Consider the following 14367-nt stretch of genomic DNA (forward strand, 5'->3'; position numbering starts at 1 on the left):
TTGTCTATAAAGAACACCATGTTTGAATATAGGGATGCTCATAAGTGTACTTGGTACCAGAGCACCCGAGGCCAAAGGTCAATGATCAATTTTATAATTGTTTCATCTGATCTGAGGCCGTATGTTTTGGACACTCGGGTGAAGAGGGGGGCGGAGCTGTCAACCGATCACCATCTGGTGGTGAGTTGGGTCATCGGGTGGGTGAAGACTCTGGACAGACCTGGTAAGCCCGAACAGGTAATGCGGGTAAATTGGGAACGTCTGGAGGAGGCCCCTGTCCGACAGACTTTCAACTCACACCTCCGGCGGAGCTTTTTGTGCATCCCTGTGGAGGCTGGGGGCATTGAACAGGTGGACAATGTTCAAAGTTTCCATTGCTGAAGCTGTGGCGGGGAGCTGTGGTCTTAGGCGCCTCAAGGGGCGATAACCCACGAACACCGTGGTGGACACCAGTGGTCAGGGAAGCCGTCCGACTGAAGAAGGAGTTTTTCCGGGATATGTTATCGCAGAGGACTCTGGAGGCAGTTGCAGGGTACCGAAGGGCTGCAGCCTTTGCCGTGAAAGTGGCAAAGCAGCGGGTGTGGGAGAAGTTCGGAGAAGACATGAAGAAGGATTTTCGGTCGGCACCAAGGTGCTTCTGGAAAACCGCCACTTCAGGAAGGGGAAGCGGGGAACCATCAAAGCTGTGTACAGTAAGGAGGGGACGCTGTTGACCTCAACTGAGGAGGTAATATGGCGGTGGAAGGAGCACTTTGAGGATGTTAGAGGCAGAGCTGGAGGATGATGGGGGATTGTCGTCGATTTCCCTGGTGGAGGTCGCTGAGGTAGTCAAACAACTCCACAGTGGCAAAGCCCCAGGGATTGATGAGATCTGTCCAGAAATACTGAAATCTCTGGGTGTGGAGGGGCTGTCTTGGATGACACGCCTCTCCAACATTGTTTGGAAGTCTGGGACAGTGCCAAAGAGTGGCAGAACGGGGTGGTGGTTCTCCTGTTCAAAAAGGGGGACCAGAGGGTGTGTGCCAATTACAGGGTATCATACTTCTCAGCCTCCCTGGTAAAGTCTACTCCAAGGTGCTGGAAAGGAGGGTTCAGCCGATAGTCGAACCTCGGGTTGAAGAAGAACAATGTGGATTCCGTCCTGGTCGTGGAAGAACGGACCAGATCTTCTCTCTCGTGTTTTGTGGATCTGGAGAAGGCGTATGACCGGGTCCCCCGGGAGATACTGTGGGAGGTGCTGCGGGAGTATGGGGTGAGAGGGTCCCTTCTCAGGGCCATCCAGTCTCTGTATGACTAAAGCGAGAGCTGTGTCCGGGTTCTCGGCAGTAAGTCAGACTTGTTTCAGGTAAGGGATGGGATGAGGATCAGCACCTCTAAATCTGTGGCCATGCTTCTCACCAGGAAATAGGTAGGGAATGAGTCCTTACCCCAAGCGAAGGAATTCAAATACCTTGGGTTCTTGTTTGCGAGTCAGGGGACAATGGAGCGGGAGATTGGTCGGAGAATCGGCGCAGCGTGGGCGGTATTACATTCAATTTATCGCACCATTGTGATGAAAAGAGAGCTGAGCCAGAACGTCAGTTTTCGTTCTACCCTTACCTATGGTCATGAATGCTGGGTCATGACCGAAAGAACGAGGTCCAGGGTACAAGCGGCCGAAATGGGTTTTCTCAGGAGGGTGGCTGTCGTTTTTGCTTTGGGTAAGTTTAAAACAAAAGTAGAGAGCCAAGAAAATAGTTTAGCATTCACAGTTATATTAGTAGCCTGTGATTAGTGTACATACTTTCATTTGTTTAATTGTTCATCAGAATAGGTTGCACAAAATTCTGGGCCCTGTAGAAAGACATTCGCTATGGGCCCATTCCCGCATCCACAGCTCTTCATTCTAGCATCTTTTTGGGCCCTCCTCACATGAGGGCCCTGGTTACTCAGTCCCATTTCCACCCCCACTCCGACACCGCTGCATGAGGATAATGTGTGCACAAAAACATGAGTGCTTCCAGTAGCACATTACAATTTGGCACTACTTAACAGTGTTGTAGTACTCAAGACCTGTCTTGATCTTGGACTTTTTGAAGGTCTCGTCTCGGAATCGGACACATTTTTACTCGGTCTTGGATAAAGAGGATTTTATTTCAAGACCGGTCAAGACCACAACTGCAATGAGTTCACTAAATTGCCTCTGCATTGTTTAATTTTATGTGTCAATATCATTACTGTGATTGAATGTAATGCTTCAAATGCAACCAATACCATGACTGATTTCTAATTTGAAATTTGTTACTGTTAACCCCCTCTCCCCACCCCCTTAACACGCACTCCCAAGAAAGTGAACGCGGAAGACAGGAGAAGCTCTGTGTGTCTGGCACTGGTCTGGTCTTGGTCTTGACTCAATAACAACCCCTTAAAGTCTTGGTCTTGACTTGGTCTCGATACACTCTGGTCTTGGTGATGACTTGGTCTCTGTTTGGGTGGTTTTGACTACTACTAACACTGCTATTAATCTACCAATTAATATAATAATAATGTGTATTAACCATATCTTATTTAGGCATATAATCTAATTTTAGGAACAAAGATGCAAAGCTTGAATAGCTTTATGTAAAACAACATGAGAGAGATGTGATGTAGCTAACCTTTTTATTTTATTCAGTTATTTTGCCTCTCTGTTTTCCCATGAAACAAGGTTGCATAAAGCCACTATAAACTGCCTCCCACAGGCAGGGAACTGTAGTGTGTAAACTGTGATCTAAATCAGTGACTATGATGACCTCACCACCCTCTCATCCCTGCAGCTGTTCAAATTGGGATTCATGCAGCCAATGTGTCCGTGAGTCACCATCCCACGGGAGAGGGAGAACATGGTGAGAGAGGAGGGTGAGGTAGAAGGAGAAAGGAAAGAGCAAGAGACACAGACAGTGGCAGAAGAGGCTGTGTGTGTGTGTGTGTGTGTGTGTGTGTGTGTGTGTGTGTGTGTGTGTGTGTGTGTGTGTGTGTGTGTGTGTGTGTGTGTGTGTGTGTGTGTGTGTGTGTGTGTGTGTGTGTGTGTGTGAGTCATACCGCCTGACTGAGGTGATGATCCTCAAGGTGCTATTTCTGGAGGTACCATCAATTCTGTGTGTGCATGTGGGCGTGTTAATAAGCCTGTGGACAGCACTGACACCCTTCTGCGCTTCCCCTACCAAAATGAATTTCCTGATTGATTACAGTAAGAGCTTCTACGCGGTGTAATGAAGGCTTAGTGGAACACCATTGACAGTTTGGAGTCGTTTATTAATGAAAACCAAATCCAATAATTACTCATTCTTTTTCTTTTTTTCCTCTGTGACGCAAAGGGGACATACTTTATCTTTAATAACAAAAACCAACTCAACATGTCAAGTATATTGAACTGACACTGTATTTCAGGTAAGATTTAGATGACAAAAGTGCCAGTTGTTTGGCACAATTCAAAACAGCAAGGCAGTGATTTGTACAATTACAAGGTTGAAAAAGCAGTACAAGAATAAAACAGACATATTCACATTATATCACTAATTTGAGCGATTCAGATGGCCTAATGGCCTTGTGATAACTGCATAATAACATTTATTTCTGTTCTCTGCATGGTTAGGTATGAAGTATTATCAATCTTGAAGATATACTGACAATGTAAAATGTGTATAGAACTTAAGTGGTGATGAAGTGAACTTTTTTCTGTCCATTTGCTATGTATAGTTTAGTGAGTATGTTTCAATTAAAACGATAAATACAATCTTCACACATTTTGAGCTGTGGATATTTCAATTTTATTGTGTTCTTTGAAAAATAGAAAAATTGTATATTGACATTGATATATATTTGTTCTTTATCCAATAAAACCTCCAATAAATACAGTATACATTTTTTTATTTACTAGGAGAATCCACGGTAACCCTTTATAATAACCATCATTAATACATGGCAAATTGATAGTTAATTTAACTTAAGTCAATATGTATTTAACGAACAACACAAAATTATGACTACTATTGTTTACTAATTATGAGTGATGCTACAATTGTTATTTTAACAGTTTATTGTTGCTCATATAACATTTTATATATTATATTAAGTATTTGTTAATGATTACCCAAATGATGTGTAAACCTTTAAGAAATCGTTTGTAATTTGTTTAAAAACATTATTTGGATGGCTATAATAAAGTTGCAACTGATGATTATAATACCTTGTTAATGCTTAATAGGTATGTTCCATTATTTAGATAGCTATCACTATTCACTATCACTATTCAGTGCACAAATATATCAAATAATCATCTATTTCTTTGATCACTAAAAAGATTAAATTGGTCCAAATTAATGTTACTTGGTGCTTTATTACCCATCTATTGATCATTAATCAATTTGAAATTAATCTAATTATAAGCATTGCAGTTGCAACTTTATAATAGCATCCAAATAATGTTTATAGATGGTTCACAAAACAATTATTGACCATTAACAATTAAATGTATTAACTAATTATTTGATATACTATATATACACTAAACTAATGATAAAATAAGATACATTATAACATTACTCGTAAACTTTATAAATCATCATTACATTGTATATAACTATTAACTAATTAACTATCAATTTACCATTTGATAATGATGTTATTATAAAGTGTTATCGAATCCACTGTTACATCAGGAGCCACTTAACCTGGGACATGGTCAGATTAAGAGCAGAAAAATATCCATTTGGGATTGTAATGCAGAACTCAACTTTGGCCAATGTAAGGATACAAATAAACTCACAATTCATAGCATGAAACTCCAAATCAGCACATGTATTGATCTCTTAATAACGCTCCGACCACACTGGTTTGTTCATAACAGATTGTTTAACAGCTGGGTTTTTCTTCTTGTACTGTATGTTTGCAGCTTAACAGTGGTTGTGTAAATTCCTTGAACATTTCTTCATTATTAGTATATTGTTCTGTATAGTTATATATGTTTGTGTTGTATCTAAGACCTTGGTCTTAGATACATATTAATATTCCTACATATTCCTACAACTTTCACTCTATTCTGTGATGTAATTTCAACATTGAAATTACATCGTTAGTTGTAGGATGTTAAAAGTAGGATGTTAAAATATTAAAAGGTCAACTTACATGAACATAGGTGGCTAGCATAGCAATAGCTTTTATAGCTTATATAACATGTATTTATAAATAACCTGTATTGTTTTATGTATTTGCCATTGTTGCTTCATAGATTTGAAGGGGATACAATGTTTGGACAGACCTGCAGCATTGGCGCACAGTACGAGGCATGTAGCTTGATGGGACTTCGACTGTGACTAACACAAAACATTGTTCTAAGCAAGTACAGTAAAAAAAGAATGCTGCATTTTTACAATATATGCTGTATCTGTGTGCAATAAACATACCATCCTCACCCACTGTATAGGTCGACTGTGCAAGCAGCTCATAAGGACCCCAACAAGTCCTCTGAAACATACAACTCTATAGGTCGTTTATTCCTACCCTCTAAAATGACCTATAGGAGCGTTTCATAAATTAACGCCCCTGGCGGTGGCAGGAAATACGACCTACAGGAGCATTTTAGAGAATGTAATGGTCGCGGTTTTAAACCCATCACAGTTTGGTTATGTTTAGACACAAACACTACTTAACTACTTAAGTTCAGAAAAATATTGTGGTTTGCGTTACTTCACTTCGGATTACCCACCTGACTCAGAGCGTGACGTAATTCAGTTTGTTCTGCAAAGTTAAAGAAAATTGCTGTGTATTTTTAATTTCATTGACACACAAGCTCTGGTCTCCTGGGTAGAACTCCTGTGTTTGTTTAAAAACTAAACTTAAACTTAAAGCTAAACTTAATCCATTTTAACTACGTTACGTTAAATAGAATGGTCCCATGACAAAAAGTGCCACCGCGATCACATGTTTATGTCAGGTGTTGAAGACAGCCACCGGGGGGGCATATCACAACGCTAAATAGAACGCTTATAAATGTTGTTTTGAGAATCAGTGACAATCGACCCTTTCTGTGGTTGAGGTGTAAAGGTGTTGGGAAAGGATACAAAACAAACACAAGAAGCAACAACATACAACTTACAATTTAAAGTGGCATGGTCACAATATTTAAAAAAATATATATTCAAAATACACTAAGTTTTTAAAAAGCAGCAAAACATGACCATTACTAGCTTATTGTGCTTGTAAGTTGAAGATAAAGCGCCTGTGAGTGCCAAGCTTGAATACAATAAATAAAATAAAAACCTTCTTCTGTTTCTCATATGGTACGCAAGTGAATATGCAACCAGTTTAAAAAAAAAGCTTTAGTGATACATAAGTACTGTATGCTGTTCAGCTCAATGTAGTTTCAAGTTTTGTGTTTGAGCACAGGAAGGCAGTTATTGTTGAAAGCATCAGTGGATCCAGACAGACTAAACAATGAGCGCTGTCAAACACATGTAGCTGATGTGTGATCTCACTGGAGATCTGAATGCACTCTCCTTATCCCCCTGTTATGTTATATAAGCTGTCACATTGTTGGTCTTCATTTCAACAAGCAGCACCTGCACATCTCTAACTCACGACTACCAACTGCAAAAAATGTACATGCTTGGTCAGATAGGTGTGTGTCTACATGCTTGTGTTTGTCAAAGGAAGATAAAGAGACAAAGAAAGGAATAGCATGCTTAATGAAAAAAGATAATATATATTTTTTAGAGATAGAAGGCATTAAGAATGCATTATTTGTATTATCTTGAAAGTAATCTGTTTGATTATGATTTTTTTTACTTGACAGAGTATGGTTTAATGTACCTTTCATCAGTGTGTCTGGTCTGGTCTGGTCTATAAATCCTGCTGTAGATTCACTGAGGGAGACAATGTCAGAGGCCTAATAAGACAGAAGATAATGTCAGTGTTAAATCTACCCTGAAGGTCTGCTCTATTCTGTGTTTTTCTCGAATCTGTTCTGGTGATGTGTGAACTTCTAGCAGATCATTTGTTAAGACTGCTCTTGGCTTGTTGTTGGATGTAAACTTAAAAGAAGTATTCACATGTACGTATACTGTGCGTTTGTGACTGACAGCTCTGACTGAGTGTTGTGATAAAGTTGCACTGCACATACATGTACACACAAAGTAGGCACATAGAAACTCTCATCCTAAGTTGCCTTTTAGACACTAGGCAGAGATAATGGTTGTTTTGTTCAGTTCTTCTTTTGATCATTTTCTGGCAATGGGGGCCAATCACCAATAACTTCAAACAACACTGCATCTGCTGCTCTGCACCCTCCAGCATTAACACTATCCTTTTTTACAAAATGTGAATCCTCTTGACAGAAAAAATACTCGGTGGAAGCTACGATGTTGTTGTTCAGCGGCTGTGTTCTATTGATTTGTTTCTGTGTTTTGTTTTCTGGGTAGGGCTCAAGACCTGCATGTGCTTTATCGGATCACTATAAATTTAATACAACTGATGTCCAAAAAGAAGGCTTAAACTTTGCTCAGCCAAAAAACCACCACATGGGTCGATTGTGCAAGTAGCTCATAACGGCCGAATATTAAGTTTCCTGTTAGGGTCAAACAAACACAGGAATTTCACTCAGGAGACCGGGATTCGTTTCTTGTGTCTCGTGTGAAATCAAAGGTCAACTGTTTTGAAATTTAAGTTTTACCTATCAGTATATGGACCTTAATCCATGATTCAATCACCTACATGTTGCTATGTTACGTCCTCATTTTAGTATTTTAAGCCAATCCCTGATTTTTTACTAACGCTACGTATTTTTGTTGCCTAAACTTCACTAGTTACATTGGACTATGTTTAATACGTGTTTAGTCTTCGGAAAATCAACCTATAATGTTGTTTAGGTGTGAGGATGTGTTGCTATATTACTTTAAAATAAAGTGTTAATTTCAAACACAGCAAATAAAGATGAATAACCAATACTACAGGACATGTAAGATGACCTTTCAAAAGAAAGAAATTCACACGTAGACTGATCCACACACGTGTTCGCACTTGCACACAGTCTGCGCACCAAAACACTCGTCACGCACACTTCACGCCTTCATCTGGACTTCTGTCAGGTCTCTGACTTTGTGGTCACTGGCTGGATGTTCTGGACTTTGGAAAGTGTGACTGGCACCTTTCCCTCTCCGGGTGTTGGTGCTCTCATTATGGGGGTACCTGTGACAAAAGCAGTTCTGCTATGATGGATATTCAGTAGTTTGAGTACAGTATTACAGTAAAAAAACACATTCACTTACTCTTTGGCATTCATTCTTAACCGTCATTCCATAATGTGTCATAACAAGACAGTTGAGAGTGAAACCTTACCAACTGCGTGCAGATCTGCCAACCTCTCCTTAAACTTCTGCTGCAAGTACAGTTCTTCTTTGGAGTAGCTTTTGGCAAAGGCAGACAGCAGGAGTCCCACAGCCATGGAGGTGCCTCCCACACAGAACAACACAGCACCAGTCAGCTTACACACATCCAGTGCACGGTTGAAACTGACAGCGTGGCTGTTCAAGAAAAAGACAATTAGTTAAAGGTTGTTTTTTTACTGCTATTTTCAAATTTGCTATGTCCCAACTAGACTCAATTATTGCAATTCTGTTGCCCTATGTACATTCCACCAAAACAATGTGCTCTTCATTATGATCATGTGTTGGAAGAAAATACAGTACAGATTACAACTGTTAATGTTAAATTTACAGAATAGCCGATATTTAAGACTCCAGCATCTCCCTCCCATTAATATTCTTTATTGTTCCTTTACCTGTCAACAAAAAGGAGATCGTCCTCGCCAAATGCCTCGTACCTGGTTGGAGTGGCATAACCCACCAAAACAACAATGAGGCCTGCAAACAAGATCAGGGAGCCGAACGCGAGACAGACCTGGCAGGGGAAAAGGAAGACCTTTTTTGCAATAACAGTTTAATTACCCAAATAACAGCAGGTGAGATGTAGTTTTTTGTTTGAGCTTGCTGGAAGGTTAACCTCACCTTCCAGAGTAAAGAGCTCCACCTGCTAGGTGATCTCTGAATCTGAAAATCTTCATCACGTTCCCAGATAGAAGCTGTGCACTCCTCATAAAACTGGAGAAGAGATCATAGAGATGTGTTTTTAAATTCCAAACATGGAAATTGAAAGCCGCGAGAAATCAAGATCTAAACCCCTCAAGTTTAAAAAAGAAAAAGTCAAGTGATTACAAGATATTATGAGACTGTGAAGATAAAAACAACACTGGTTGATATTGTAGATATTGTAGAAGGATGACCTATACTCTGTCTGTGTGTGTGTGTGTGTGTGTGTGTGTGTGTGTTGTACCTGGTGTAGGTAAGAGCGGACTCCATACTGCTGGCAGTTCCCGTTGGCTTGAGCTTGCTCAACATACTCCGACCCACAGATCTCTGAGCAAGAAGTCATCCTTCACATCTGTCTACCTGCTTGAGTACACACACACACACACACACAGAGACACCTTTTAAGAAAGCACCCACATGTTTTGTGGACAAACTCTCTCCGGTTTTTACCCATGCATAAACATGCGCACACAGATATGCAGTTCATTTATACATTTATACACACAAGCATGTGCCCTCACAAACTGCACTAGAAAGTTAGGTAACATTGTACTGAAGGCATGGGTGCCTCAGAACATTGAGATTAATGATGCATTCTCCTTGTCTGCTGTCACAAAATAGGTCATAAAATGTTACATCGGTCCTCCTTTTTAGATTCAATATAGGGTTGGCTGAATACAGAGTGTGACATGCACATGATTAACCTTCTTGTCTTTTCACATTTTCTTTCATGCAAAAATCATAACATCTAACCCCCTTTTTTGTGCTGTGCATCAAAAATAAAGCAGTATATTTAGTATGTTGCAGTTTACAAGGTTTCATAGAAGCAATAAAAAGAACATACTGTATAATGTTTACCATACTCTTTGTCTTACAATTGCCATTCACAAAATAACAAGTAATTGTTGTTATATGTGCTATCAAAGTTAGATGTGGTAGGTTCTGTAAAGATACAACTTGTTATGGATCAGTAACATGCAGTAGAAAATAATTTGCCCAAAGTCGTGTATTTATAGGATTCAAATGTTAGACTATATCTAGTCATTGTATTAGCGCTTACTGTACATTAAATCATACGGTATATTATACACATTACCCTTTTCTTTTTTTTGCTATAAAAACGAAATGATTGCATCTTGATTAAAAAATTACATTAATAAAAGACAGGAAAACATATATGGTCTAGGAAATTATATTTTACATACACACACTTGCAATTCCCTCAGTATCCATATGAGATCCAGAGACATTTACGAGCTCAGTACCTCTGGAAAAACACAACTATGTTTTAAAGTTTGTGTCAGCTGGCACTAAATCTCGACTGCTGTTTCGTTTTCACCACAACAGAAATACACTGGGGAACATATATGGGACTTAATCAGTGACCCCAGTGTTGGCAATGTTTCTTATAAATGCAAAAAAGAAAAAAAAAATGAACACACACATCCCAGAAAAACATAAATAATTCATAATATGTTATGGTTACAATGCACAAGTACGTGCTCTTATGATACATGTGTGAAATGGACAAAAAAGGACACTAAACAAAGAGGAACTATAATGTGACATAATGGGCTTTCTGGTTCATCAGGATAGGTATGTAAATTAACTAGTGGGTGATGTAATGTTAAATATACTAGCAGACTTAAATACTGTATAGAATAAATTTGCGCTTGACTCTGGTGGCATTTTCTGGAAAACTAATCAGGGAACTATTTACCCAATTGTTAGTCTCATATTGCCAGACCTTCCTCCACAGCACTGCGAAGGAGGGTCTGGCCAGTCCACACAGCAATCTGTCATTGGGAGAAAAATGTGCTCTTGTTTATTGGCATTTCTTTAAACCAATCACAATTGTCTTCGGCGGCGCTATGCGCCGCGCAGAGCCATGGCGCCTCTCCAAAATTGCCTCGATAAGGAACTTGTTTCCAAAACCAAGGTTGTTTTAAGGTTGTTTTCAAGGTTGTTTTAGTCGTGCAACAGAAAACTCAGATTGGACAGATAGTCTAGCTAGCTGTCTGGATTTACCCTGCAGAGATCTGAGGAGCAGTTAACTATAGTCCTCATAAATCGACCGTTTTTTAAAAAAGCGGAAGGAAATGGACATCCGGTGAAATTAAAAGACCTGAACGATGAACAATCCCGGAAGTGTAACGTTGTGGATACAGACTACCCAATTGTAGGCAGGTGAGATTAGGTAGCCTAAACAGTATTTGGGATATTCACTGATGCAAGCTGTAGGCCTATAGCAATAATAAGAACATTTGACATGAGCACAAAAAAAAAGCATCTTTGACCTCTAGCATGTTTTGCCATTAATGCCATTACCAACTCAGGTGTGTTTAAACTGTGGAAGAAACATTACTTTTAAAATGCATTATTATTAATAAATCCATAACAGGCATCATCAGTGTCTTGCTTATTTCTGCTCGTCATTGACAGCTGAAGTTAAACCTTTACATGTATCTTGTGCATGATGCTATAGTCAAGTCAAGTAAATGTTGTTTACATAGACCGAAATCACAAATCGGCCCCAAAACGCTTGACAATCTTTAAAGCACCCTCAATCCTAAAACCCTTGATTAAGGGTTGACCAAGTTCATTGGATTAATCAAATGTCAATCAGCACAAAGGTCAAATATGTTTTTGTGAGTAGTTGTTAAATGTAAACATCTTGGAGAGATAATTTAAAATATGGCAAGACACAGCTAATACGCTGCCATTCTTTTTTTAAAGACTTTTTGTTATTTGAACCTCTTTATTATCTATAAGGAGGTTCAGATAATAAAGACAGTACGTATACATACAGATGATAGATGTTTAGAAATGTGTCGAGGAGGTGGAGAGTGTCTCACTTCTATACACTGCAAAACATTAATTCACATAGTATATGGGGGATGTCAGGGTTTCAGTTAGATAACATAGTATGAGTGATTATGGAGATGCTGCATTAAGATCATAATATACCGGCTGTTACTTTTTACCTTTTGTTTTTTTTTTTTTTTTTTTTTTTTTGGGCATGAACATCTGGCTCTGCCCAGAGTCTGTGAAGTCTCTCTGTTAGACTAAATTTGCATTATCATATTGTAATTTGCAAGAACACATTTTTAAAACAACTTAAAATATGCTTTAGAGTTTATAGATTTAATCAGTGCCCTTGACCTTATGCAATCCAGGACAACATTCAAGCATATAGAAACACACATGCAACCAAGGCAATGGCCAAAACTGATTATTTAATTGACTGAATGAGATGACTGTAATGGAACATAGCAACTGTGGCCAAATAAAAACAACACTACATTCAGATAAGCTAACAGCTCACAGAGTGTGTCTCTAGTAAGGTGATTTTCTTTTTTTGTATTCTTATCCAGGTGCATCCTTTCAAATTTTGACATTCTTCCTCATCCACAACACACAAAACATATACATCTCGACCTACTTTGACCTTAATCAAACTAGGTTGTGAAAAATACAATCAGAATACATTAATACAATAATTACAATGAAGATGTGAATGCCCAAACAGTGTCGTAACCCTGCCTACAAGATGTCCTATCAACCGTTGAACCGGGAGCTGGCCGTGGTGCTGAACGCCATTATTACCATCCAGCCCTCCAAACACACAGACGTCATATGTGACGCCAGTCTGAAAACAGAGCTCATCCCAACCCCCAATGAGACGCAAATAGACACACAGCAAGCTTTTCAATAAAACTTAGAAATGCGCACTTTGCATCAAAGCATCTGGACTAAATCAGGTCGTCTTAACGACCTGATAAATATAATCTCTGAATATGGAATCTGCAGGTACAAGTTTTATTTCATCTGATTTGGACACCAACGCCCGAAACGCTCATACGGGAATATAGAAACCTGAGAATTAAGTAAAAGGTGACAACACAAAGTTTAAAAGAACATTTTTTTCGACATTTCTCCCACATGACCGATACTTTTAGATGTGCACGGTGATATCGCGTGCAGGGATGACAACGTTCAAGTCCACGCAGGAATATGCTTTCCTGATATGTTGGTTATCATATCAACAACCCAGCTGAGCCTCTATAAATCCAAAATATTCTTGAAAATCATTAAAATCGTCATTTACCTGTCATTACGAACTCGGAGAGTGATCACTCGCTGCTGTTCCCTCAGCCCGGTCCCATCACTCTACAGTCACCTCTCTCTCTCGCTCTCTCTCTCTCTGTCTCTCTCTGTCTCTCTCTCTCTCTCTCTCTCTCTCTCTCTCTCTCTCTCTCTCTCTCTTCTCTCTTTCTCTCTCTCTCTCTCTGTCTCTCTCTTTCTCTCTCTCTCTCTCTCTCTCTCTCTCTCTCTCTCTCTCTCTCTCTCTCTCTCTCTCTCTCTGTCGATGATTCAGATTTCGACGCCATCTACTGCGCAGGCGTCACATCCATGACAATATATGATTCAATGGCGAATATAAATAACCAGGCAGAAGGGTTGGAAGGGCTAGCTGGAGAAAAAATACATTCATTCATCCATCCATTCATTCATTCAATCAAGATTCAACATATATGCCTAGATGGATGGATCAATGAATTGATAGATAGATAGATAGATAGATAGAAACAGAGGTTTATATATATATATATATATATATATATATATATATATATATATATATATATATTATATATTATATATATTGTGTTGTGTGTGTGTTGAATGGAATGACTACTGGTCAAAAGTTTGGGGTCACTTAAAGGATTCTCCAATGTTTTCTCAGTTAGCCTTTTAAAATTATATCAGATTAGTGAACAGAATGTGCCTTTTGTGGAACATTGGATAAATGGTTGATGATAATGGGCTATGTAGATATTGCATTAAAGATCAGCCACTTCTTTGTACAACAGTCGAGAACCCTTTTGCAATTATGTAAGCACATAATGTAATCTGAAAACTGCTGCCCTGATTAAAAAAACAATGCCACTGATCTCAGCTGGTATTCTGTCTGTAATGGAGTGGAATGGAAATTTCTAAGTGACCCCAAACCTTTGACCGGTAGTGTGTATATAAACTTGTGTATATATGACCCAGCCACTAGGTTAAAAGATGGCAATTTGCACATAAAACCTGGCTCAATGGGATGTCATACCAGTCACAGAAACAAATGAAGACCTACGGGTGGAAGAAAGGCATCTGACTCATGCATCAAAATCCACAGCAGGTAAACAATAATGCAAAACACACACACCATTTTACAGAATTCTCATCACCTTCCAGAACAGTTTATTTTTAGCGCTGT

General features: G+C 39.1%; 1 protein-coding gene across 2 annotated transcripts; it reads right to left on the bottom strand.

Annotated features, from left to right (window-relative positions):
• Nucleotides 1-3377: 3377 nt before the first annotated feature.
• Nucleotides 3378-13343, bottom strand: nrsn1 (neurensin 1). Of its 2 annotated transcripts, none has more exons than XM_039806836.1 (6): nucleotides 13210-13343; nucleotides 9346-9464; nucleotides 9021-9113; nucleotides 8795-8913; nucleotides 8353-8537; nucleotides 3378-8202 (listed from the first exon to the last, which is right to left on the bottom strand). In XM_039806836.1, the coding sequence occupies exons 2-6, from the start codon at nucleotides 9442-9444 to the stop codon at nucleotides 8099-8101; spliced, it is 600 nt and encodes a 199-aa protein (XP_039662770.1). In that variant the 5' UTR covers nucleotides 9445-9464; nucleotides 13210-13343; the 3' UTR covers nucleotides 3378-8098. The 2 variants fall into 2 exon arrangements, with proteins under 2 accessions (XP_039662770.1, XP_039662771.1); XM_039806837.1 differs by having other exon boundaries at nucleotides 9346-9461; nucleotides 13210-13328.
• Between the last annotated feature and the right edge of the window lie 1024 nt (nucleotides 13344-14367).

The sequence above is a fragment of the Perca fluviatilis genome, chromosome 7, assembly GCF_010015445.1.
Source record: "Perca fluviatilis chromosome 7, GENO_Pfluv_1.0, whole genome shotgun sequence".
Taxonomy (NCBI): domain Eukaryota; kingdom Metazoa; phylum Chordata; class Actinopteri; order Perciformes; family Percidae; genus Perca; species Perca fluviatilis.

Excerpts from the sequence above, each read along its gene's own strand:
- nrsn1 (XM_039806836.1), bottom strand. The coding sequence starts at position 9,444 with ATGACTTCTTGCTCAGAGATCTGTGGGTCGGAGTATGTTGAGCAAGCT. Across the intron at positions 9,114-9,345 it reads TCCGCTCTTACCTACACCAG|TTTTATGAGGAGTGCACAGC; the intron begins GTACAACACACA and ends TCTCTTCTCCAG. Across the intron at positions 8,914-9,020 it reads GGAGCTCTTTACTCTGGAAG|GTCTGTCTCGCGTTCGGCTC; the intron begins GTGAGGTTAACC and ends TTCCCCTGCCAG.